The 24,056-nt window shown below is 44.3% G+C and overlaps 1 protein-coding gene, 1 long non-coding RNA gene and 1 other non-coding gene across 13 annotated transcripts in view; 2 read left to right on the forward strand and 1 right to left on the reverse strand.

Moving 5' to 3' along the window:
- LOC143783368 (uncharacterized) overlaps positions 1 to 11,822 on the forward strand; it is a 34,414-nt gene extending 22,592 nt beyond the window's left edge. Inside the window, exon 3 of the long non-coding RNA XR_013217132.1 lies at positions 11,784 to 11,822. This is a non-coding gene — a long non-coding RNA (uncharacterized LOC143783368). The remainder of the gene's footprint in view (positions 1 to 11,783) is intronic.
- Positions 1 to 24,056, reverse strand: part of LOC143783366 (uncharacterized) — a 140,528-nt gene that overhangs the window by 42,481 nt on the left and 73,991 nt on the right. For 7 of the 11 annotated variants that reach the window (XM_077271777.1, XM_077271776.1, XM_077271784.1 and 4 more), the window contains exons 3-8: positions 23,233 to 23,254; positions 22,452 to 22,470; positions 20,909 to 20,974; positions 11,585 to 11,659; positions 10,175 to 10,222; positions 8,800 to 8,853 (exon numbers count right to left, since the gene is read on the reverse strand). In XM_077271777.1, the coding sequence (XP_077127892.1) occupies positions 8,800 to 8,853; positions 10,175 to 10,222; positions 11,585 to 11,659; positions 20,909 to 20,974; positions 22,452 to 22,470; positions 23,233 to 23,254 (284 nt within the window). Of the gene's footprint in view, positions 1 to 8,799; positions 8,854 to 10,174; positions 10,223 to 11,584; positions 11,660 to 20,908; positions 20,975 to 22,451; positions 22,471 to 23,232; positions 23,255 to 23,784; positions 23,905 to 24,056 lie in introns of all 11 variants that reach the window. The other 4 variants (XM_077271781.1, XM_077271780.1, XM_077271782.1 and 1 more) reach the window with 3 other exon arrangements.
- LOC143784088 (5.8S ribosomal RNA) lies at positions 9,839 to 9,992 on the forward strand. The gene has a single exon (XR_013217706.1). It is a non-coding gene; the product is annotated as a 5.8S ribosomal RNA (ribosomal RNA).

Here is a 24,056-nt window from a genome sequence, read left to right on the forward strand (position 1 = left end):
GTTGTCGCCTCTGATGTTCATGCGGCTGATTTGGTTCATGCCTTTCACGCTGCTCATCCTGATCTCCCTGGGGGTCTTGGTGAGGGTTCGGTGACCCCTCCTCAAGGGGGGGTACTGTTGTGAACTGTGTTTCTGGGCTCCCTCTGGTGGTCACTAACAGTATTGTGTTAGGTATGTCTTGTTGCAGGCCTGAGCTCCAGCTGTGTCGTTAAGCAGCGGGTGTTTCCTATTTGAGTCTCCTCTGGACTCAGTCTCTTGCCTGGCATCGTTGTATCCAGACCTATTTGGTCTCCTCCGGATTCCTTTCAGTCTGCCTCATGCAAGAAAAGCTAAGTCTGTTTTGTACTATTTGGATCGTTTGCATTATTCAGTGTTTTTGTCCAGCTTGCTTTACATTTGATTTTTGACTCGCTGGAAGCTCTAGGGGGCTGATATTCTCCCTCCACACCGTCAGTCGGTGTGGGGGTTCTTGAATGTTCAGCGTGGATGTTTTGTAGGGTTTTCTGCTAACCGCATAGTCCACTATCTATTTTCTGCTATGTAGACTATTGGGCCTCACTTTGCTGAATCTAGATCATCTCTACGTTTGTGTTTTCCTCTTGCCTCACCGTTATTATTTGTTGGGGGCTTTCTATATCTTTGGGGTTCAATTTCTCTGGAGGCAAGCGAGGTCTTATTTTTTCCCTCTACAGGTAGTCAGTTCTCCGGCTGGCTCGAGACGTCTAGAACCAACGTAGGCACGTTCACCGGCTACTTTTAGTTGTTTGTGTCAGGATCAGGTATGCGGTTAGCCCAGTTTCCACCTCCCTAGAGCAGTATTTATATTTTTGGTATCTTGCCGGAATATCAGAGATCCTCTGCCATTGGGATCATAACATTTTTCCATCTATGAACATAGAGCTGATGTGCCTTGCCAAAAAGTTCCATTTTTGTCTCATCTGTCCATAGGACATTCTCCCAGAAGCTTTATGGCTTGTCAACATGTAGTTTGGCAATTTCCAGTCAGCTTTTTTATGATTTTTTTTCAACAATGGTGTCCTCCTTGGTCGTCTCCCATGAAGTCAACTTTGACTCCTACAATGATGTATGGTGCGATCTGACACTGAGGTTCCTTGAGCTTGAAGTTCACCTTTAATCTGTTAGCAGTTTTTCTGGGCTCTTTTGTTATCATTCATATTAGTCTCTTTGATATGTCAACAAATTTCTTCCTGCGGCCACGTCCAGGGAGGTTGGCTACAGTCCCATGGATCGTAAATTTCTGAATAATATGTGCAACTGTAGTCACAGGGACATCAAACTGCTTGGAGATGGTCTTATAACTTTTACCTTTAACATATTTGTATATAATTTTCTTCCTAATCTGCTGAGACAACTCTTTCCTTCGCTTCCTCTGGTCCATTTTATTATTATTATTATTATTGTTTATTTATATAGCACCATTAATTCCATGGTGCTGTACATGAGAAGGGGTTACATCAAAATACAAATATCACTTACAGTAAACAAAACTAACAATGACAGACTGGTACAGCGGGAAGAGGACCCTGCCCTTGCGGGCTTACAATCTACACACACCATGTCAACAAATAGCAGAGTTGAGTACATGTACCCCTATATACAGGCCACTCACTGATTCTAAGATTGTAGACACCTGTGATGCAATTAGTGGACACATCGTGATGTAACATGTCCCTTTTGTCACATTATTTTCAGGGTTACCGTCATTTCTGTCCAGGCCTATTTCAAGAGTTTTTTTTTTCTTTTTTAATTCTGTGGAAGCATGGTTGAAAAGCAATGTCTGGCTTTCATTTGTTCATTTTCATAGATTTTTTTTTATTATTACTTTTGTCAGATTCAAGTTATTTCTGTGACCATTGTGTGTTTTTCTGTCATTAAATGAGGGGTTCCAACAATTTTAACCACATGTATATACCCTAGTGTGTGCCAGCCCTTTTTCTATGTGTTTAACATATATTATGTCTGATATATTTGTTCTGTCTCCGCCATCTAATTTGTTACCTCCAATTATCTGTTTGCATAATTTTCAGTTTCTCAGTCAGTATACAGGACTTGATATATTCATACCTTTATTTATCTGTGTGCTTTGGCTCCCTCTAGCGGTCAGAGTTATGTTGACAGTTCTATTTTTCTGTTATGTATTTTTTATGTCTGATTCTCCTCCCTTGCAATGCATTATGGTAGCTCAGCCCATATTTCCCTCCAGTTTCCTTTCACTTTCTTCAGTTTGCCTTTCAAGGAAAGAAGCTTGCACTTCATCCCCCTTGCGATTGCATTGCCGGTATGTCTTTATGTTTTTCTCTAGATAATTCCTGCTCTATATTAGCCTAGCCTAACCAGTTGTACTCCTAGTTCAGTTACTAGCCTTCTAAATGTCATGCATAACGTTTATCATGTGTAGTATGTATTCGTTCTATACCATGTACTGATTCCATGTATATCATTGTTCACAGTTTCACCGCATCAATATACCACTACGTTTAATAAAGCACAGACTCAACCACAGTCTCCTTATTGGACCCGGTATAGCGGTTTAGCTGACTGGATAGCTACATGAGCCTGCCTCATTTAGTGAGGACAGAACAGTGAAACGGCAGCCATCCAACTAGTGGGATTCAAGTCACCGGCTACTCAGGGACTAAATACAGCTACAGCAATCTCTGCACAGCCAAGCACTTTCCCAAGACACCATGTCTCACAAATCGCATAGAACAAGATCTGTTACTTCCGTCTCCTCAAAGACAACATCCATCAGCAGCGCGGTCGCCATTGCCCGCGCAAATGCTGAAGCCGCCAAAATACGAGCGAGCTTTGCTGACCAAGAGATGCAACTTAAATTAGAAAAAGCACGCCTAGATGATGAAGAGAGAAGGTCACGCTTAGAGAGAGCACGCATAGATCATGAGAGAGCCGATCAAGAGAGAAGGACGCAGTTAGAAAAGGCACGTGTGGATGCCGCCTTAGAAAGCCTAGCAGCAAAAAGGGAAGCTGCCGCAGCCCTCGCCGAAGCAGAATCACTAGAAGCCGTACAAAACCCCAAGCTGCATAGCCAAAGCAGTATGTCGAGTCTGGAGTTTCCACTACAAGACTCACCACAACGCACATCTCAGTATGTCAATGAACTTCCTGATCTAAACTATAACCCTGAACCAGTATCAAAACAAGAATACGACGTCTCCAGCGAAGGGAGCGAAAGTCGTCATGAGGCTCGCCTCCAGGACAGAAACAAACTCGAAAATGTGAGGCAAAACAACTCTGCTAATGACTACCTTGCCCCTCACCAGGTAACCAACGTGGATCACCCTGCTGACACACCGTACGTCAGGCCGAAGCAATACGACACCGGCTGGCGCCACCCTGAGGACACTAACAGGTACGAACGCACCTCACATCACTATCAGGGCGACCCATCACCAGTATACTCTGCTGACAACCGGTTCACGACAGAATTTGCCAAGTTCTTCACACGACGTGAACTGGTTGCCAAGGGACTCATGAAATTCACTGACCAAGCTGAAGGTTACAGAGCTTGGAAATATTCCTTCCAAAATGTCATTAGAGACTTGGGGCTACAACACAGGGAAGAGATAGACCTGTTAGTCAAATACCTGGGAGAAGAGTCAGTCAAACACGCAGTAAGAATCAGAGACATTAATATAAACCGCCCTGAGACCGGCCTCAAAGAGATCTGGAAGAGGCTGGATGAGTGTTACGGCTCAGCAGAGGTAATAGAAAGAGCCTTGTTCAAAAGAATCGATGACTTTCCTAAAATATCTAACAAAGGTCTCCAGAAACTTAGAGAGCTAAGCGACCTACTAAAGGAAGTCCAAGTTGCCAAATACGAGGACGACCTACAGGGACTTGCATTTCTCGACACAGCCAGAGGTGTTAACCCTATAGTCCAGAAGTTGCCCTACAATCTACAGGAGAGGTGGCTCACACATGGTTCCACGTACAAATACAAACACAGCGTTCCATTCCCTCCCTTCTCCGTTTTTGTAGACTTCATACACCAACAAGCGAGAATTAGAAACGATCCCAGCTTTGACTTTGCAATGCCATATGCCACACCATCACCACCTGCAAATCCACGCAGAACATCTGTGGCAGTACACAAGACTTATGTTTCTTCTCCAGGTTCTAATTACAGGTCTGCTGGCTGCTCCCAATCAGAGACAAAGGTGCAGGACCCCGACAAGCAGTGCCCACTTCATCAGAAGCCTCATCCTCTCCTGAAATGCAGAGCCTTCAGAGGAAAATCTATGCCAGATCGCAGAAGCTTCCTGAAAGAAAACGGTATCTGCTACAAGTGCTGCTTGTCCACAACTCATCTCGCCAAGGATTGCAAGGTCAGTGTAAAATGCACAGAATGTGGCACCACAGATCATAACACCGCTCTACACCCTGGCCCAGCTCCATGGAGTACACAAAACACGCCAGCTGACAGTGAGCATGGCGGGGAGGAAAGGAACACTGATACAGCTATGCCAGAGATCACTTCACAATGTACCGAGGTCTGCAAAAGGACAATAGACAGTAGGTCCTGTTCAAAAATATGCCTCGTCAGAGTATACCCGAAGGGCCATAGAGACCAAGCTGTGAGACTGTATGCTATCTTGGATGATCAAAGTAATCGATCCTTGGCTAGATCAACGTTCTTTGACCTATTCAACATCAAAGGGCCAAGCACTCCCTACTCATTAAAGACGTGTGCAGGTACTATGACAACAGCAGGCAGGAAAGCTACAGACTACTAAATCGAGTCATTAGACGGTCAATTCTGCCTACCACTACCTACGATCATCGAATGTAACCAGATCCCAGACAACAGATCTGAAATCCCTACACCAGATGTAGCAATCCATCACGCTCACTTAAAACGAATAGCACACCTTATACCGGAACTCGACCAGCAGGCCCAGATAATTCTGCTGTTGGGTAGAGATATCCTGCAGGTTCATAAAGTGAGACGTCATATCAATGGACTCCACAATGCTCCCTATGCCCAAAGGCTAGACCTAGGATGGGTCATAATTGGCAATGTATGCTTGGGACAAATGCACGCCCCATCTTCTGTGACAAGCATGCTGACAAATACATTGGAGAAAGGACGACTATCTCTGTTTCAACCTTGCAACAATGAGTTCCATGTCAGGGAAATGCCACACAGCATCCAACTGCCCAACCATTCAATAGACTTTACTCACGACAGCAGTATAGTGTCGGGAAGCTATGAGGATCAGTTGGGGTGCACAGTCTTCCAGAGAACTAAGCAGGACAACCAAGTGGCAATGTCGGTAGAAGACAAGTTGTTCTTAGATGTAATGGACAAGGGACTCGTTAAAGATGAGATCAACAGCTGGGTCGCACCTCTTCCCTTCAAAACCCACAGACTACGTTTACAGAATAACAGAAATCAGGCATTACAACGTTTCTCCTCTCTCTAACGTAATCTGCAAAAGAAACCAGAGATGAAAGATCACTTTTTCTCCTTCATGTCAAAGATTTTTGAAAACTGTCACGCAGAACTAGCTCCCACTCTCAAAGACTCTGAAGAATGCTGGTTCCTACCCATGTTCGGAGTATACCACCCTAAGAAACCAGGCCAGATTAGAGTCGTGTTCGATTCCAGTGCCAAATTTAATGATGTCTCCCTGAATGACGTTCTACTGTCAGGACCAGATCTCAATAACAAACTGCTGGATGTACTTATGCGCTTCCGCAAGGATTCCATTGCCTTCATCGCTGACATCCAGCAAATGTTCCATTGTTTCCTTGTGAGAGAGAGAGACAGGAACTTCCTAAGATTCTTCTGGTACAGAGACAATGATCCTACTAAAGAAGTCACAGAGTATCGCATGAGAGTGCACATCTTTGGCAACAGTCCTTCCCCTGCAGTCGCCATTTACGGACTCAAAAGGTCGGCTCAGGAAGGAGAAGCAGAATACGGAGCAGATGTCAGACGATTCATAGAAAAGGACTTTTATGTCGACGACTGTCTGAAAGCCATGCCTTCAAATGAGACTGCCATCAGTCTTCTCAGGAGAGCCCAGGACATGCTTGCCTGCTCGAACCTTAGGCTTCATAAAATAGCCTCAAACAGCCAAGAACTCATGGAAGCATTCCCTTCTCAGGACCTATGTAATGGTCTCAGAGACCTGGACCTGGGGTCAGACCCCGCACCAATGCAACGCAGCCTCGGGCTTCTCTGGAATCTACAGTCAGACACTTTCACCTTTCAGGTCAACCAGGAAGAAAGGCCTTTCACATGTAGAGGCGTCCTGTCTACCATCAACAGTCTGTACGATCCCTTGGGTTTCGCAGCTCCTGTTACTATACAAGGCAAGGCCCTACTAAGAGACTTAACTAGGGAAACATCTGACTGGGATGCACCTCTGCCAAATGATAAGAGGATCCAGTGGGAAGAGTGGAAGAACTCATTAGCGGCACTCTCCAACCTGAATGTGCCAAGACCGTACGCCCCTGTGCCATCTACCGAGATACAGAGCCAAAGACTGTACGTATTTGCAGATGCTTCCGTCAAAGCAATTGCCGCTGTTGCCTACCTCAAAACTGTAGACTCCAAATGTCAGTGCCACATTGGTTTCATTATGGGAAAGGCCAAACTCGCACCACAACCAGAACACACTATACCCAGGTTAGAGCTTTGTACCGCAGTCCTAGCTGTTGAGTTAGCGGAGTTCATCGCATCCGAAATGGATATCGATCTGACACAGACCAAGTTCTACTCAGACAGCAAAGTAGTCCTGGGATATATCCACAACGAAACCAGGCGATTCTACGTTTATGTTAATAACAGAGTGCTACGAATCAGGAGATCAGTTCATCCAAAGCAGTGGCATTACATACCCACGGACCAGAATCCTGCAGATCATGCAACTAGTGCAGTTGACGCAAGTCGACTAGGAAGCACAACGTGGCTCTCAGGACCAAAACTATTGTACATTGAGGAATGTTTTCCAGACACCTTTGAACTAGTAGGAGAGGACTCAGATGCTGAAATCCGCCCTCAGGTGTCTACACTTCATACAATGACCTCTGTTATCCAGCTTGGATCTTGCAGGTTTGACAGATTCTCAAGTTGGAAGTCACTTACTCGAGCCATTACCTGCCTGACTCATATAGCTCGCTCATTCAGGACCACCAGAACTTGTGGCACAGAAAAATGTAAAGGTTGGCATCTTTGTAAAAATACCTATGTTACCTCTGACTTAGAGTTCTCTAGAAATCACATCATCCTCACTGTTCAAAGAGAAACCTACTTTGCAGAAATCCAATGTCTCATTAACAAAGCTCCAATACCAATGAGCAGTGTATTGAGAAAACTCGACCCATTCATCGACAACAGTGGCCTACTGAGAGTAGGGGGCCGACTCAAAGAAGCTGAGATAGAGTTTGTGGAGAAATTCCCTCTTATACTTCCCGGAAAATGTCATATTGCCTACCTAATCGTACAACATTACCACAATCTGGTCAAGCGCCAATGGAGACAGGTACAAAGTCTTGCAAATACCTTATGGGACAGGTGGCGCAAACAATATTTGTCTACCCTGCAGCCACGTACGAAGTGGCAATCTACTAAACCTAATCTGAACGTAGGTGACCTTGTTCTTGTGAAAGACTGTCAGATTCATCGGAACCAGTGGCCACTTGGTCTAGTTACCGCAACGTTCCCCAGGAAGGACAGCAACGTCCGCAAAGTTGAACTAAGGATGACCAAAGGGAATGAACCTAAGACATTTTCCAGACCGGTATCTGAACTGGTCCTATTGTTGCCTTCGGAGGAAAGGAGTAGTGACATCCGTTGATGTCAGACGGGGAGTGTTCTGTCTCCGCCATCTAATTTGTTACCTCCAATTATCTGTTTGCATAATTTTCAGTTTCTCAGCCAGTATACAGGACTTGATATATTCATACCTTTATTTATCTGTGTGCTTTGGCTCCCTCTATCGGTCAGAGTTATGTTGACAGTTCTATTTTTCTGTTATGTATTTTTTATGTCTGATTCTCCTCCCTTGCAATGCATTATGGTAGCTCAGCCCACATTTCCCTCCAGTTTCCTTTCACTTTCTTCAGTTTGCCTTTCAAGGAAAGAAGCTTGCACTTCATCCCCCTTGCGATTGCATTGCCGGTATGTCTTTATGTTTTTCTCTAGATAATTCCTGCTCTATATTAGCCTAGCCTAACCAGTTGTACTCCTAGTTCAGTTACTAGCCTTCTAAATGTCATGCATAACGTTTATCATGTGTAGTATGTATTCGTTCTATACCATGTACTGATTCCATGTATATCATTGTTCACAGTTTCACCGCATCAATATACCACTACGTTTAATAAAGCACAGACTCAACCACAGTCTCCTTATTGGACCTGGTATAGCGGTTTAGCTGACTGTATAGCTACGTGGGCCTGTCTCATTTAGTGAGGACAGAACAATATTTCTATGGACGCCATGTTAAAATATTGTCTCATGTTTCTTTTTTTATGTTTCTTTTTTTTTCTCACCAGTCAAATAACAAGACATCTAATGTTTGTATCCCATAAACACTTTGCCATCTTTTTACCCTAACATATAATAAATGAGTGACACCCTGTACATGTCACCTATATGTGTAGTAGATTTATGGTGTATCATGTGCAGACAGCTTTATATCATCTGTCCCTTAATACAATGAATCACATTGGAGCTAAGGAAACGCCTGTATCATTATGGGATCTATAAGGTTTGCTTATATTACGTCAGTAATTCTCGGCACTTACATGGTCCTGATCCTCTTTTTCATCATTTTTGTGTTTTTCTTTCCTTCATTCTCACTATTGTACAAAGAAAATTGATGAATTTATGTTAAATGGTCACAAACTCAATACTACAAACAAATGTAAGAAGCTTTGTAATATAAGTTAGTAGATGAATCTTCTTCCTTCTCCACTTATGAGCCACTTCTACTCCTACCTGTATCTTGAACTTACAATCCATAAAATGAATTAATAAAACAGTTTAAAGTGAACCTGTCAGGTCCTGTAAAGCTATTATCTGCAGATATTGAGTTAATCTGCAGGTTAATAGCATTATGAAGGTGTCCAGCCGCTGTACTGAAAGTGCGTCCTCTGTGAGAAAATGAACTCTATTTCTTCCATGATCCGCCATCTTTCAGTCATGCGAGCATGCCCAAAGGAATTAGTCACGACTCACTGCACTGAGAACAGCGGCTGTAACCACACCCCGACACTCACTGACAGGTCGCTCAGGAGTGTATCAGTGCAGAGCCGGCTGTCAGTCAGTGTCGGGGTGCGGTTACAGCCGCCCTCACTGTGTACTGACTGGTGACTGAAGCTGGGCCGAACACTCCTCTATGACTGACCTGCTGCCGGCAGGTATAAAGTTTTGCCATCCCATTACCGGGCTTTCAGTGTGGCAGCCTCACGCCTTTACTCTGCTTATCAACTTCCAGATTTACCCCATATCTACAGGCTAATAACGTTTGCGGACATGACAGGTTCCCTTTAAACTCCTTCAAAAAGCGCATCTTTCCTGTGATGTTTTTCTTCACCTTCCCTTTTTTTTGGGGGGGAGGTCAATGGCATTTTTTTCAGGCTGTTACTCATCTGGTGATATTGTATTCATAGGAGAAATGACGTTTTATCGGGCTGTGCTGCTGAATAAATTGATCTTCCAACAATAGGAGTATAAGGTTTTTAGTCACTTGATAATATTGGCGCACTAGGCAGGGAACAGTGTGGAGAATATATGCACAGTGAAAAAGGGGGCGCCTCCGAGCGTCCCAGACCCAGAAAGCGCGACTCTTAACGGTGGATCACTCGGCTCGCGCGTCGATGAAGAACGCAGCTAGCTGCGAGAATTAGTGTGAATTGCAGGACACATTGATCATCGACACTTCGAATGCACCTTGCGGCCCCGGGTTGCTCCCGGGGCTACGCCTGTCTGAGGGTCGCCCCTCCGTCGATCGCCTCCGTGGCGCGGCTGGGGTCCGGTCGCAAGGGTGACATCGAGGGAGGCCCGAGGCTCCGCGCCCCGACGCCCTCCCCTCACTAGAAATCATCCCACCCTCAGGGCACTTGCATCCTCATTTACATATAATACTATATAATATATTCTCTGATATAATACACGTACTTGGTATTTGAGCGCCAGAAAAAACATTTATTTCTCTTGTTTCCTGAACTGTAACAGAAAACAGTTTTGATACATGAGGCCTCATATCATGATTAATTATACACTATATTACAATACATACATCTGATTTAAAGGGAACCTGTCGGCAGGATTGTGCACAGTATCCTACAGACAGTGTCAGGTTGGCGCCGTTATACTGATTAAAATGATACTTGGTTTAATAAAATCCGTCTTGTGTTTGTTGTTTAATCTTTATTTTCAGTTAATGATAGGCTTGTGCTCCTGAGCGGCCTGTGGGGGGTCTTCATGTGGTGCTCTGATTAGATATTCATCTGTATGGCCTCAGTGACCTGGCCTCTAATTTACATAATGAATATTATATGTATCTTGGCAGAGAAAAACTCTTCTGCAGGCAGGCGCCGGCGGTGGCACCTAGTGGCAGCCTGATTGCATGAGTACTGTGTATATAATTCATTTGTTTGATGTCCTCTTGATATTCATAGAAAAAATCCATTTGGAAATGGAGCCTGCATGCAGAAGGGTTCCCCCCCCCCCAAAAAAAATATAATATTCATTATGTAAATTAGGGGCCAGGTCACTGAGGAATTTCTATAAGCAGTGCACCACATGATCTCACAAAGTTCAAGAGAGTAGAGCACAGCCACTGGCTGTCACAAATAAACAATGCTGAAAACAGTACCCCTTAGGTTCAATTAGCCAAATCTTCAGTTGCTCACCATAGAAGAAACAATGATGCAGTATCCAAAAAAGTGAAAAAGGTGGCACTCACCAGATAAAATCCATGCTTTATTAGTCAAACTTGTAAAATTACATCTGCAGCTGGAGGGAGGGCAGTGGAGTGGTAGGACGACGGGCCGTTTTGCGCTGAATAGCGCTTCACTGGGTCAGTTCGAAACGGTTTGTCGTCCTCGCACTCCACTGCCTTCCCTCCAGCTGAAGATGTAATTTTACAAGTTTGACTAATAAAGCATGGATTTTATCTGGTGAGTGCCACCTTTTTCATTTTTTTGGGATAGTACAGCAGATGATGAACACAGGTAAATATATATATATGATCACTGAACCGTGCGGATTCAGCACGTTCAATACATTCTAGCGTCTCAGCAAGAGAAATTGACATGCTCGAACGACGAGCCACATGTCAGTCTCCGTGGGTGTCTGGACGCATAGTGGACATGGGATTTCTTGAACTCCCATCCACTATTCTGTAACACCTTGCCGCTGTGGGTCTGATGCATAAGTACGCAGGTTCCAACCTGCAGCAACTCCGGATGGTGGGCACATTTCCTTACAGCCCATGGTGGGAGGGGAGAGGAGCAACTGTAAGAATATAGATCATTGTTATATAGAACGATTATTTTTAGTAGTTCAATAAATCTCCGCACTTACAGAGTCAGATAAATGTTGTCAAGGGCGATGTTCTCCTCTACAATCTTCTTCTCGAGAAGATTTATGTTCCTCTCACTATTGTACAAGGAAAATATATGTCGTATTGAAATGTACAAATGCCATTAATTATCACAATGTACAACAACATTAGTGACCATGACGAATTTGGCTAAATTCCTCACTTCTCCCTCCATTCTAGGTACTTTCTTTGCCAACATGTTCATCTGCGAGATTTTCAACAGCTGGAATCGGACTAAGGATAAAATCGCAGCATCCTAGTTTGGTTGCATATCGGACAAGACTCGTCAATGTCTCAAGAAAAAAATCAGACTTCATAGACAGGGCTGTGGAGTTGGAGTCAGAGTCAGCCCATTTTGGTGTAGTCGGTATAAAATGGACCTACTCCGATTCCTAAAATATATAATAAATTGGGTACAGTAGTTCAATGCAGTTTGTGGGGAATATTTTTTTCTTAACAATTTGGGAAAGTTATGAAATGTCCTATAAATGTCTGTCCTATTCCTGATCTAAGGGTACTGTCACACCGTGCAATTTTCGTCGCTACGACGGCACGATCCGTGACGTCGCAGCGTCGTATGAGTATCGCTCCAGCGTCGTAGACTGCTGTCACACGTTGCAATCACGGCGCTGGAGCGATGCCGAAGTCCCCGGGTAACCAGGGTAAACATCGGGTTACTAAGCGCAGGGCCGCGCTTAGTAACCCGATGTTTACCCTGGTTGCCAGCGTAAACGTAAAAAAAACAAACCGTACATACTTACATTCCGGTGTCTGTCCTCCGGCGTTCTGCTTCTCTCCACTGTGTAAGCAGCAGAGCCGGAAAGCACAGCGGTGACGTCAGACGTCACCGCTGTGCTCGCTTTCCGGCTGGCAGGCGCTCACAGTGGAGAGAAGCTGAGACGCCGGAGGACAGACACCGGAATGTAAGTATGTACGGTTTGGTTTTTTTTACTTTTACGCTGGTAACCACGGTAAACATCGGGTTACTAAGCGCGGCCCTGCGCTTAGTTACCCGATGTTTACCCTGGTTACAAGCGAACACATCGCTGGATCGGTCACACACAACGATCCAGCGATGTCAGCGGGTGATCAAGCGACGAAAGAAAGTTCCATACGATCTGCTACGACGTACGATTCTCAGCAGGATCCCTGATCGCTGCTGCGTGTCAGACACTGCGATATCGTAACGATATCGCTAGAACGTCACGGATCGTACCGTCGTAGCGATCAAAGTGTGACTGTGTGACAGTACCCTAAGGTCTAGACTTTTAGCTGAGATGAATCTGTGCTGCAGTTTATGTTCAAGATAAGTAGTGAAGCTCCTCCTCTACAGATAAGGGGAAAAAAATAACAAACACACATGGAAGGAAAGCCTTCATTCATCTCCGAACTTCTGGAGTGAACAGGAAAGCAGGATTAAAGAAGGTAAGTATTTCCTAAAGCATATCTAAACTTTCAATAAACTGTGCATAAATCAATAGTCCAGTATATGTTGTCTCTATATGCTTGATGTTTTAGTTTGTTTTTCCTCTTAGCTCATGTTTGGAGAAATTAGCTGCCCTGATGATTTATATACACTATACATAGAATATAAGGGGAAAAACTGTTTTCTAACATCTCAAATTCAGAAATACAGTAACAGGATCAATGAGAACATGTATATTTGTGTGTTCTGCAATATGATTCAGCACAAACATGCCCCCTCCCTCCTCCCCTCTTCATAGACTCTGAAGAAATATGATGTGAAGCATTTAGTGAGCTGTATCCTGAAACAAGCCTGACATTGAAAATTCAGCATAAAGTTATCTATCAGCAGTGGCATAGGAAGGGGGGTGCGGGGGGGGGGCGGTCCGCCCCGGGCGGCACAATGCCGGGGGTGGCTCCGACCCAGAGAGGAGGAGGAGGAAAGAAAAAAAAAAAGAGAAACGCGGGCCCTTTAAATCTTCGGGCGGCGCCGACCGCCGCCACAACCAGGGTCCCCCCCCGATACCAGCGCTGGCATTGGGCCCCCCGTTCTAATACTCACCTCTCCTGGTTCCTGCGGCAGCTGCAGCGTCTTCGGCGCCCTCTGGCTCTGCGACGTCTCAGGGCAGAGGGTGTGATGACGTCATCACTGCGCGCTCAGCCTCTCTGTCCTGAGCGTTGCAGAGCCGGAGAGACGTTACTATGTTACTATGTTGCAGAGCCGGAGAGACGCTGAGTGCACGGGACCTGTGCTGGGAACGGGAGAGGTGAGGATTTTACTTTTTTTTTTTTCTTTATGTCTGACTCAGACAGACTGGGGGCAATATGCTGGACACACAGACTGGGGGCAATATGCTGGACACACAGACTGGGGGCAATATGCTGGACACACTGTCTGGGGGCAATATGCTGGACACACTGTCTGGGGGCAATATGCTGGACACACTGGGGGCAATATGCTGGACACACTGTCTGGGGGCAATATGCTGGACACACTGTCTGAGGGCAATATGCTGGACACACTGTCTGGGGGCAATATGCTGGACACACTGTCTGGGGGCAATATGCTGGACACACTGTCTGGGGGCAATATGCTGGACACACTGTCTGGGGGCAATATGCTGGACACACTGTCTGGGGGCAATATGCTGGACACACTGTCTGGGGGCAATATGCTGGACACACTGGGGGCAATATGCTGGACACACTGTCTGGGGGCAATATGCTGGACACACTGTCTGGGGGCAATATGCTGGACACACTGTCTGGGGGCAATATGCTGGACACACTGTCTGGGGGCAATATGCTGGACACACTGTCTGGGGGCAATATGCTGGACACACTGGGGGCAATATGCTGGACACACTGTCTGGGGGCAATATGCTGGACACACTGGGAGCAATATGCTGGACACACTGGGGGCAATATGCTGGACACACTGGGGGCAATATGCTGGACACACTGGGGGCAATATGCTGGACACACTGGGGGCAATTTGCTGGACACACTGGGGGCAGATTGCTGGACACACTGGGGGCAGATTGCTGGACACACTGGGGCAGATTGCTGGACACACTGGGGGCAGATTGCTGGACACATTGGAGCAATGCTGGACACACTGGGGCAATGCTGGACACTGCGCCTGTGCGGCCGCCCTGCTTGTGAATCCCAGCCCCGCACTCTGCATAATGCATAACACTGCGGGGCTGGGATTACCAAGGTGGGTGGCCGCACAGGCGCAGTCTGCAAGCCTGGCTGTGACGTCAGACGGCCAGAGCTCTCTGCGCCTGCACCAAACAGCAATACACAGCGCAGGCACCGGCTTTCATGGGTAAACAGCGCTGAGGGGGCGGTGCCCGGCGTTGAGTGACGGCAATGGGGGGGGCGCCAAACTCGGGAACAGCCCCGGGCGGCAAAAGCTCTAGCTACTCCAGTGTCTATCAGATTTTACAAACTTTATACTTATCATCTGTCCTATTGATTTATGCAAAGATTGTTTTATTTATATGCTAAATTATACAGTGCATGATTCCCTATTCTTGCAAGAATTACAATATACCTTATTGTTTTACAGGACAAAAATATTTTGAGAGCTAATCTACATAATTACAAAATGTCTAAGAAGCATCTTATGATGTCAGCTGTATTTGAGCAGTGACTCAAGATAAAAAAAACATTTTGTGTGTCAGTGTATAAGTGACCCAGATGAAAACAAATGCTATGATGCCAAAGTCAGTGCATACTCATGCAGTGATAGAAATGCTCCTTCAAGAGCTTCCAATCTAAGAAAGCATTTACAAAGCTGTGATTGAAAAAGATCACAGCAGCACCAAGAAACCAGAGACCAGCACTTCCTGCCAGGCAAAGGAGGAGGAAAGAGCGTCTCAAACATCAGTTACAAGATATTTTTTAAGTGACAAAGTTACTGCAACAATGACAGCAGATGTGTTTGAAAGACAGCTCATCGAGCTTGTTGTGAAGATCTGTGTACCATTATCATTATTTGCATGGCCAGCTTATGCAGCTCTTAATGGAGATATGGCCCACAAACTTGATGTTTCTCTTGAAAGAGAAAGTATTAGAAAATTAGTGATTGAAGAAGCCCTTAACCAAAAGGAGGATCTCAATGTAGTCTATCCCTCTCTCCCCTAACAAACCCTGCCATGCAGGTGAGAAAACAATGATTATATAGAAAAGAGATGAAGAAAAATCAAAACACAATGCCTAAGTAAACCTTTGCAGGAGTCCTTAACGAATAAAGATAGCAAAATACTGTTAATCACAGAAAGAGATGCCCACAACACGATGAGCAGCCAGATAAGCACCCACAATATAAGTAATATAAATCAATTCAATGCCTTAATGAAAGGTCAAAAGATAACGGGTGTACCCCATAAACGATGAGTACAACTGTTGTTATCTTTTGACCTTTCATTAAGGCATTGAATAGTATTTTGCTATTTAAATTCATTAAGGACTCCTGCAAAGGTTTAATTAGGCATTGTGTTTTGATTTTTCTTCATCTCTTTTCTATATAATCATTGTTTTCTCACCTGCATGGCAGGGTTTGTTAGGGGAGAGAGGGATAGACTACGTTGAGTGGGGGCGCCAGAATCGTGCTATCAGGGTGCCAACCTCCACAGCAAGGCAGGTATCCAGATAGGCCTATTTAGCAGGGGCATTTGTTAGGTCGGTTGTTAGGTCATTTTTACATAATTTTATGGAATATACGGTACCTTTTTCACTGGTAGGTGTCTTTTTATATCTTAATATTAACCCCTTCCTGACATCTGACGTACTATCCCGTCGAGGTGGGGTGGGCCCGTATGACCACCGACGGGATAGTACGTCATACGCGATCGGCCGCGCTCACGGGGGGAGCGCGGCCGATCGCGGCCGGGTGTCGGCTGCATATCGCAGCTGACATCCGGCACTATGTGCCAGGAGCGGTCACGGACCGCCCCCGGCACATTAACCCCCGGCACACCGCGATCAAACATGATCGCAGTGTACCGGCGGTATAAGGAAGCATCGCGCAGGGAGGGGGCTCCCTGCGGGCTTCCCTGAGACCCCCGGAGCAACGCGATGTGATCGCGTTGCTCCGAGGGTCTCCTACCTCCTTCCTCACTGCAGGTCCCGGATCCAAGATGGCCGCGGCATCCGGGTCCTGCAGGGAGAAAGGTGGCTTACCGAGCGCCTGCTCAGAGCAGACGCTGGTAAGCCTGCACCGATGTAAGTGAGATCGGAGATCTGACAGAGTGCTGTGCACACTGTCAGATCACCGATCTGTAATGGGACAAAGTAAAAAAGTAAAAAAAAAATTTCCACATGTGTAAAAAAAAAAAAAAAAAATTCCTAAATAAATAATAATAAAAAAAATATATATTATTCCCATAAATACATTTCTTTATCTAAATAAAAAAAACAAAACAATAAAAGTACACATATTTAGTATCGCCGCGTCCGTAATGACCCAACCTATAAAACTGCCCCACTAGTTAACCCCTTCAGTAAACACCGTAAGAAAAAAAAAAAAAAACGAGGCAAAAAACAACGCTTTATTACCATACCGCCGAACAAAAAGTGGAATAACACGCGATCAAAAAGACTGATATAAATAACCATGATACCGCTGAAAACGTCATCTTGTCCCGCAAAAAACGAGCCACCATACAGCATCATCAGCAAAAAAATAAAAAAGTTATAGTCCTGACAATAAAGCGATACCAAAATAATTATTTTTTCTATAAAATAGTTTTTATCGTATAAAAGCGCCAACACATAAAAAAATGATATAAATGAGGTATCGCTGTAATCGTACTGACCCGAAGAATAAAACTGCTTTATCAATTTTACCAAACGCAGAACGGTATAAACGCCTCTCCCAAAAGAAATTCATGAATAGCTGGTTTTTGGTCATTCTGCCTCACAAAAATCGGAATAAAAAGTGATCAAAAATGGTCACGTGTCCGAAAATGTTACCAATAAAAACGTCAACTCGTCCCGCAAAAAACAAGACCTCACATGACTCTGTGGACCAAAATGTGGAAAAATTATAGGTCTCAAAATGTGGAGACGCAAAAACGTTTTTGCTATAAAAAGCGTCTTTTAGTGTGTGACAGCTGCCAATCATAAAAATCTGATATAAAAAACGCTATAAAAGTAAATCAAACCCCCTTCATCACCCCGTTAGTTAGGGAAAAATAATAAAATTAAAAAAATGTATTTATTTCCATTTTCCCATTAGGGCTAGGGTTAGGGCTAGGGTTAGGGTTTGGGCTAAAGTTAGGGTTAGGGCTAGGGTTAGGGCTAGGGTTAGGGTTGGAGGTAAAGTTAGGGTTAGGGTTTGGATTACATTTACGGTTGGGATTAGGGTTGGGATTAGAATTATGGGTGTGTCAGGGTTAGGGGTGTGGTTAGGGTTACCGTTGGGATTAGGGTTAGGGGTGTGTTTGGGTTAGGGTTTCAGGTAGAATTGGGGAGTTTCCACTGTTCAGGCACATCAGGGGCTCTCCAAACGGGACATGGCGTCCAATCTCAATTCCAGCCAATTCTGCGTTGAAAAAGTAAAACAGTGCTCCTTCCCTTCCGAGCTCTCCCGTGCGTCCAAAAAGGGGTTTACCCCAACATATGGGTTATCAGCGTACTCGGGACAAATTGAACAACAACTTCTGGGGTCCAAGTTCTCTTATTATCCTTGGGAAAATAAAAATTTGGGGGGCTAAAAATAATTTTTGTGGGAAAGAAAATATGTTTTATTTTCACGGCTCTGCGTTGTAAACTGTAGTGAAACACTTGGGGGTTCAAAGTTCTCACAACACATCTAGATAAGTTCCTTGGGAGGTCTAGTTTCCAATATGGGGTCACTTGTGGGGGGTTTGTACTGTTTGGGTACATCAGGGGCTCTGCAAATGCAACGTGACGCCTGCAGACCAATCCATTTAAGTCTGCATTCCAAATGGCGCTCCTTCCCTTCCGAGCTCTGTCAGGCGCCCAAACAGTGGTTCCCCCCACATAGGGGGTATCAGCGTACTCAGGACAAATTGGACAACAACTTTTAGGGTCCAATTTATTCTGTTACCCTTGTAAAAATACAAAGCTGGGGGCTAAAAAATCATTTTTGTGAAAAAAAAAATAATTTTTATTTTCACGGCTTTGCGTTATAAACTGTAGTGAAACACTTGGGGGTTCAAAGTTCTCACAACACATCTAGATAAGTTCCTTGGGAGGTCTAGTTTCCAATATGGGGTCACTTGTGGGGGGTTTGTACTGTTTGGGTACATCAGGGGCTCTGCAAATGCAACGTGACGCCTGCAGACCAATCCATTTAAGTCTGCATTCCAAATGGCGCTCCTTCCCTTCCGAGCTCTGTCATGCGCCCAAACAGTGGTTCCCCCCCATATATGGGGTATCAGCGTACTCAGGACAAATTGGACAACAACCTTTGGGGTCCAGTTTATTCTGTTACCCTTGTAAAAATACAAAAGCTGGGGGCTAAAAAATCATTTTTGTGAAAAAAAAAAGAATTTTTATTTTCACGGCTCTGCGTTATAATCTGTAGTGAAACACCTGGGGGTTCAAAGCTCTCAAAACACATCTACATAAGTTCCTTAGGGGGTCTAATTTCCAAAATGGTGTCACTTGTGGGGGGTTTCAATGTTTAGGCACATCAGGGGCTCTCCAAACGCAACATGGCGTCCCATCTCAATTCCAGTCAATTTTCATTGAAAAGTCAAATGGCGCTCCTTCCCTTCCAAGCTCTGCCATGCGCCCAAACAATGGTTCACACCCACATATGGGGTATCAGCGTACTCAGGACAAATTGCACAACATTTTTTGGGGTCCAATTTCTTCTCTTACCCTTGGGAAAATAAAAAATTGGGGGCGAAAAGATCATTTTTGTGAAAAAATATTTTTTATTTTTACGGCTCTGCATTATAAACTTCTGTGAAGCACTTGGTGGGTCAAAGTGCTCACCACACATCTAGATAAGTTCCTTAGGGGGACTACTTTCCAAAATTGTGTCACTTGTAGGGGGTTTCAATGTTTAGGCACATCAGGGGCTCTCCAAACGCAGCATGGCGTCCCATCTCAATTCCAGTCAATTTTGCATTGAAAAGTCAAATGGCGCTCCTTTCCTTCCGAGCTCTGCCATGCGCCCAAACAGTGGTTTACCCCCACATATGGGGTATCAGTGTACTCAGGACAAATTGTACAACAACTTTGGGGGTCCATTTTCTCCTGTTACCCTTGGTAAAATAAAACAAATTGGAGCTGAAATAAATTTTGTGTGAAAAAAAATTAAATGTTCATTTTTATTTAAACATTCCAAAAATTCCTGTGAAACACCTGAAGGGTTAATAAACTTCTTGAATGTGGTTTTGAGCACCTTGAGGGGTGCAGTTTTTAGAATGGTGTCACACTTGGGTATTTTCTATCATATAGACCCCTCAAAATGACTTCAAATGAGATGTGGTCCCTAAAAAAAAATGGTGTTGTAAAAATTAGAAATTTCTGGTCAATTTTTAACCCTTATAACTCCCTAACAAAAAAAAATTTTGGTTCCAAAATTGTGCTGATGTAAAGTAGACATGTGGGAAATGTTACTTATTAAGTATTTTGTGTGACATATGTCTATGATTTAAGGGCATAAAAATTCAAAGTTGGAAAATTGCGAAATTTTCAAAATTTTCGCCAAATTTCCGTTTTTTTTCACAAATAAATGCAAGTTATATCGAATAAATTTTACCACTAACATGAAGTTCAATATGTCACGAGAAAACAATGTCAGAATCGCCAAGATCCGTTGAACCGTTCCAGAGTTATAACCTCATAAAGGGACAGTGGTCAGAATTGTAAAAATTGGCCCAGTCATTAACGTGCAAACCACCCTGGGGGGTGAAGGGGTTAAAGATGATTTTTTAAGGGAATACATGTTCACTTTGTTTTTTGATTATTTCCTGATACACATTTAATTTTGGTAGGATTCTAACATTGCCCAGTAGTTACAATCACTGGTGTCATATAAATAGCATAGTGCATGAAAATAAGAAATGGTCAGGTTTTTAATATTAGAGTTAGGATTGTCCCAATTACGGTCACCGTGACGAGGTGGGATGGCTTTGCATTATTTTTTTAATCAAAAAACATGTTAATTAAGTGCTTTATATCATTTTCATGCACTATGCTATTTATTTATCATTATGTTTCTGTCTTTGTTTTTTCTGTTCAGTGGCCGGTGTGAATGTTAGCTTACATGCTGCATGCACACCAGTTTATATTCCAGTTTTTTTTTTCCTGGAGGTCTACTTATATTAGATCCTTACATTGTTTTCACTTACGTTATTGTGATCTTGTCTGTAAGACCATCACACTGAGTCTGAAGAATAATCTCAAAGGGGTCCACCCTATAGTAGAAGGAAAATATATCAATGTGTATATTAGGTAAGGGAGAAACTGGAACTTTTTTGTAACACTGGTATTTATAAAAAAGATGTCAGAACTTACCGTATATACTCGAGTATATACCGAGAATTTCAGCCCATTTTTTTAGGCTGAAATTGCCCCTCTCGGCTTATACTCGAGTCATACCCAGGGGTCGGTAGGAGAGGTGGAGTGGCAGCTGTCTAAGCATACTCACCTGCTCCTGGCGCGGTCCCTGGTTCCCGGTGCCGGCAGCTTCTTCCTGTAGTGAGCAGTCACATGGTACTGCTCATTACAGTAATGAATATGGACCCCACTCCACTCCCATAGGGGTGGAGCCGCATATTCATTACTGTAATGAGCGGTACCATGTGACCGCTCACTACAGGAAGAAGCTGTCAGCACCGGGGAAGCAGGGACCGCGCCAGGAGCAGGTGAGTATAAGCCGTGCACTATATTCACCTGCTCCCCGTTCCACCACCGCCGGCCACCGCTGTGTCTTCTGCATCCTCTGCACTGACACTCAGGTAAGAGGGCACGGTGATGCGATTAGTGCGTGCCGCCCTCTGCCTGAGCAGTCAGTGCAGTGGACGGGGAACATAGTGGCGGCTGGCGGCGGTGGAACGGGGAGCAAGTAAATATAGAAAGTGCCGGGGGCCTGAGCGACGAGAGGTGAGTATGTGATTTTTTTTTTTTTTTTATTGCAGCAACAGCATATGGGGCAAATGACTGTATGGAGCATCTTATGGGGCCATAATCAGCATTTATGGAGCATTACATGGGGCAAATGACTGTAAGGAGCATCTTATGGGGCCATAATCAGCATTTATGGAGCATTACATGGGGCAAATGACTGTATGGAGCATCTTATGAGGCCATAATCAGCATTTATGGAGCATTACATGGGGCAAATGACTGTATGGAGCATCTTATGGGGCCATAATCAGCATTTATGGAGCATTACATGGGGCAAATGTCTCTATGGAGCATCTTATGGGGCCATAATCAGCATTTATGGAGCATTATATGGGGCGTATTTTGTATGGAGCATCTTATGGGGCCCATCATGAACTGTATGGAGCATTATATGGGACTCCTGATTCAGTATGGATATTCAAAAACACTTAACCTACTGATGTCTCAATTAATTTTACTTTTATTGGTATCTGTTTCTATTTTTGACATTTACCGGTAGCTGCTGCAATTTCCACCCTAGGCTTATACTCGAGTCATTAAGTTTTCCCAGTTTTTTGTGGCAAAATTAGGGTTCTTGGCTTATACTCGGGTCGGATTACACTCGAGTATATACGGTAGTTTTCCCCTATCCACAGTATAGTGAATAAGTTACTGATTACTGGGGATCCGTCCGCTGGGACTTCCAGCTCTGACATGTCCCTGTAGGATGGAGCCGAGGGGGCACATGTTCACCCCACACTATACAATGAGAAGAAAGACTCTTACCTGAGATTTCCACTTGCAGCTGAAAGACAAACCCTTTACAATTAGATTTACTAAACTATTTAATAAATCACTCAGTTGCTGTAGTCGATTTATTTTTAGACAGTATTCACACTTCATTTTATTCTTAACCAAACCAACTAATTTTCATTAGTGTGCTGCATCCGAATTTAATATTTTTTTTGTTTTTGGTCTGTGTCACCATTTTTACCATCAGAATGTCATCAATTTCTCTTATAGGCAAAAAAGGGAAAAAAGCTGATGGACGTTTTTCCTAGGAGACAGTCAATGGGTGAGTTTGGCCGACAATTCTCCCCAAAGCTGACACGTTACCAGCTCCATAGACTATAAGGGCCAGTGAGAAAAACAGACCGCACAAATGGTACAAAAACCAACATGTGAATGAGCGTTTTCTTTCCAATGTTATTGTACAGTGACTTCCTTGCACGATTATCGGATCTGATCTGGTGTTCAGGTTTCGGCTATACTGTAACTACCAGGGTGCAGGGGTGTTACATCCATAGTGGCGGACCACGCGGCCGGGAGTCCTGGGGAGCACTGGCTCTGTTCCCTTCACCCAACCATCATCATAATGTTCCAGGTCCACCATTCAGCCTGCCCCTGTGCGTCAGAGACTCAGCTCAGCCAGCGCCATTACATCAATAGATCGCACCTGATGTGCAAAGCCTCAGTCCCCGCACTGCACAGACCGGAGCAGGGCGCTGGGAGGAGACGGCGAGGTGTAGATGCTGTAATTGTCAGTACTGAGAATGTCAATACTTACATTGGATGTTGGACACTGCCTGCTGTAATAGTAACAGAGAAACGTATAAAGGCCATGAAATATTTCCGCTTCTTACATTGTACCGTACGTCACACACTCATAGGCTTTTATTATACTGGATAATAATCAATGGGTTTTCAAATAATCACACAAGATAGATTTAATAATTCGATGGCAAACTGGCAGAGCTAAATTGCTAAATCTGCCTTAATGTAAGAGTTCTGCATATTCCGGGGGGCTGTATGCTACATGATGAGTATATTAATCGTGGAGTGTGTCAGGGACTTTGTAGGGGTATCCGATTCAGAGCCCACTCCACACCGGGCAGCTGGTTGTATTATATGGATGCCATCATCCTCTAACAGCAGTAATTAACGTGACCACCGATTGCCGCTGTTAACCTGTTCAATGCCACTGTCAGTTGCTGACAGCGACATTTAAGCGTGATGTGATCACAGGGAGCCGATGGGTTGCTATGACAGGCAGGGTCGGCTAAATGCCCTCATTTCCCCTTCACCCCGCCTCTACCCCCCGCGCCGGTCATGTGACGACCTTATGTGACATCCAGCCTGTAGTTGGGCAGAGAAGACAGTGATTGTTCCTATATACCACAATACTGCTGTATATAGTACAAGCGATCAGATGATTGCAGCTTCAAGTCCTGTAAGGGAACTAATAAAAAAGAAAGTAAATAAAAAATTAAAAGTTTTTAAAAATAAAAAAAAAAAAAACATAAAAATTTGAATCACCCTGTTAAAATTAAACAGTTAAAAAAATGAAAAAAATGCACATATTTGATATGAACGTCTTCAGAAAAGTACAAT

Source organism: Ranitomeya variabilis, chromosome 6, assembly GCF_051348905.1.
Source record: "Ranitomeya variabilis isolate aRanVar5 chromosome 6, aRanVar5.hap1, whole genome shotgun sequence".
Classification (NCBI taxonomy): domain Eukaryota; kingdom Metazoa; phylum Chordata; class Amphibia; order Anura; family Dendrobatidae; genus Ranitomeya; species Ranitomeya variabilis.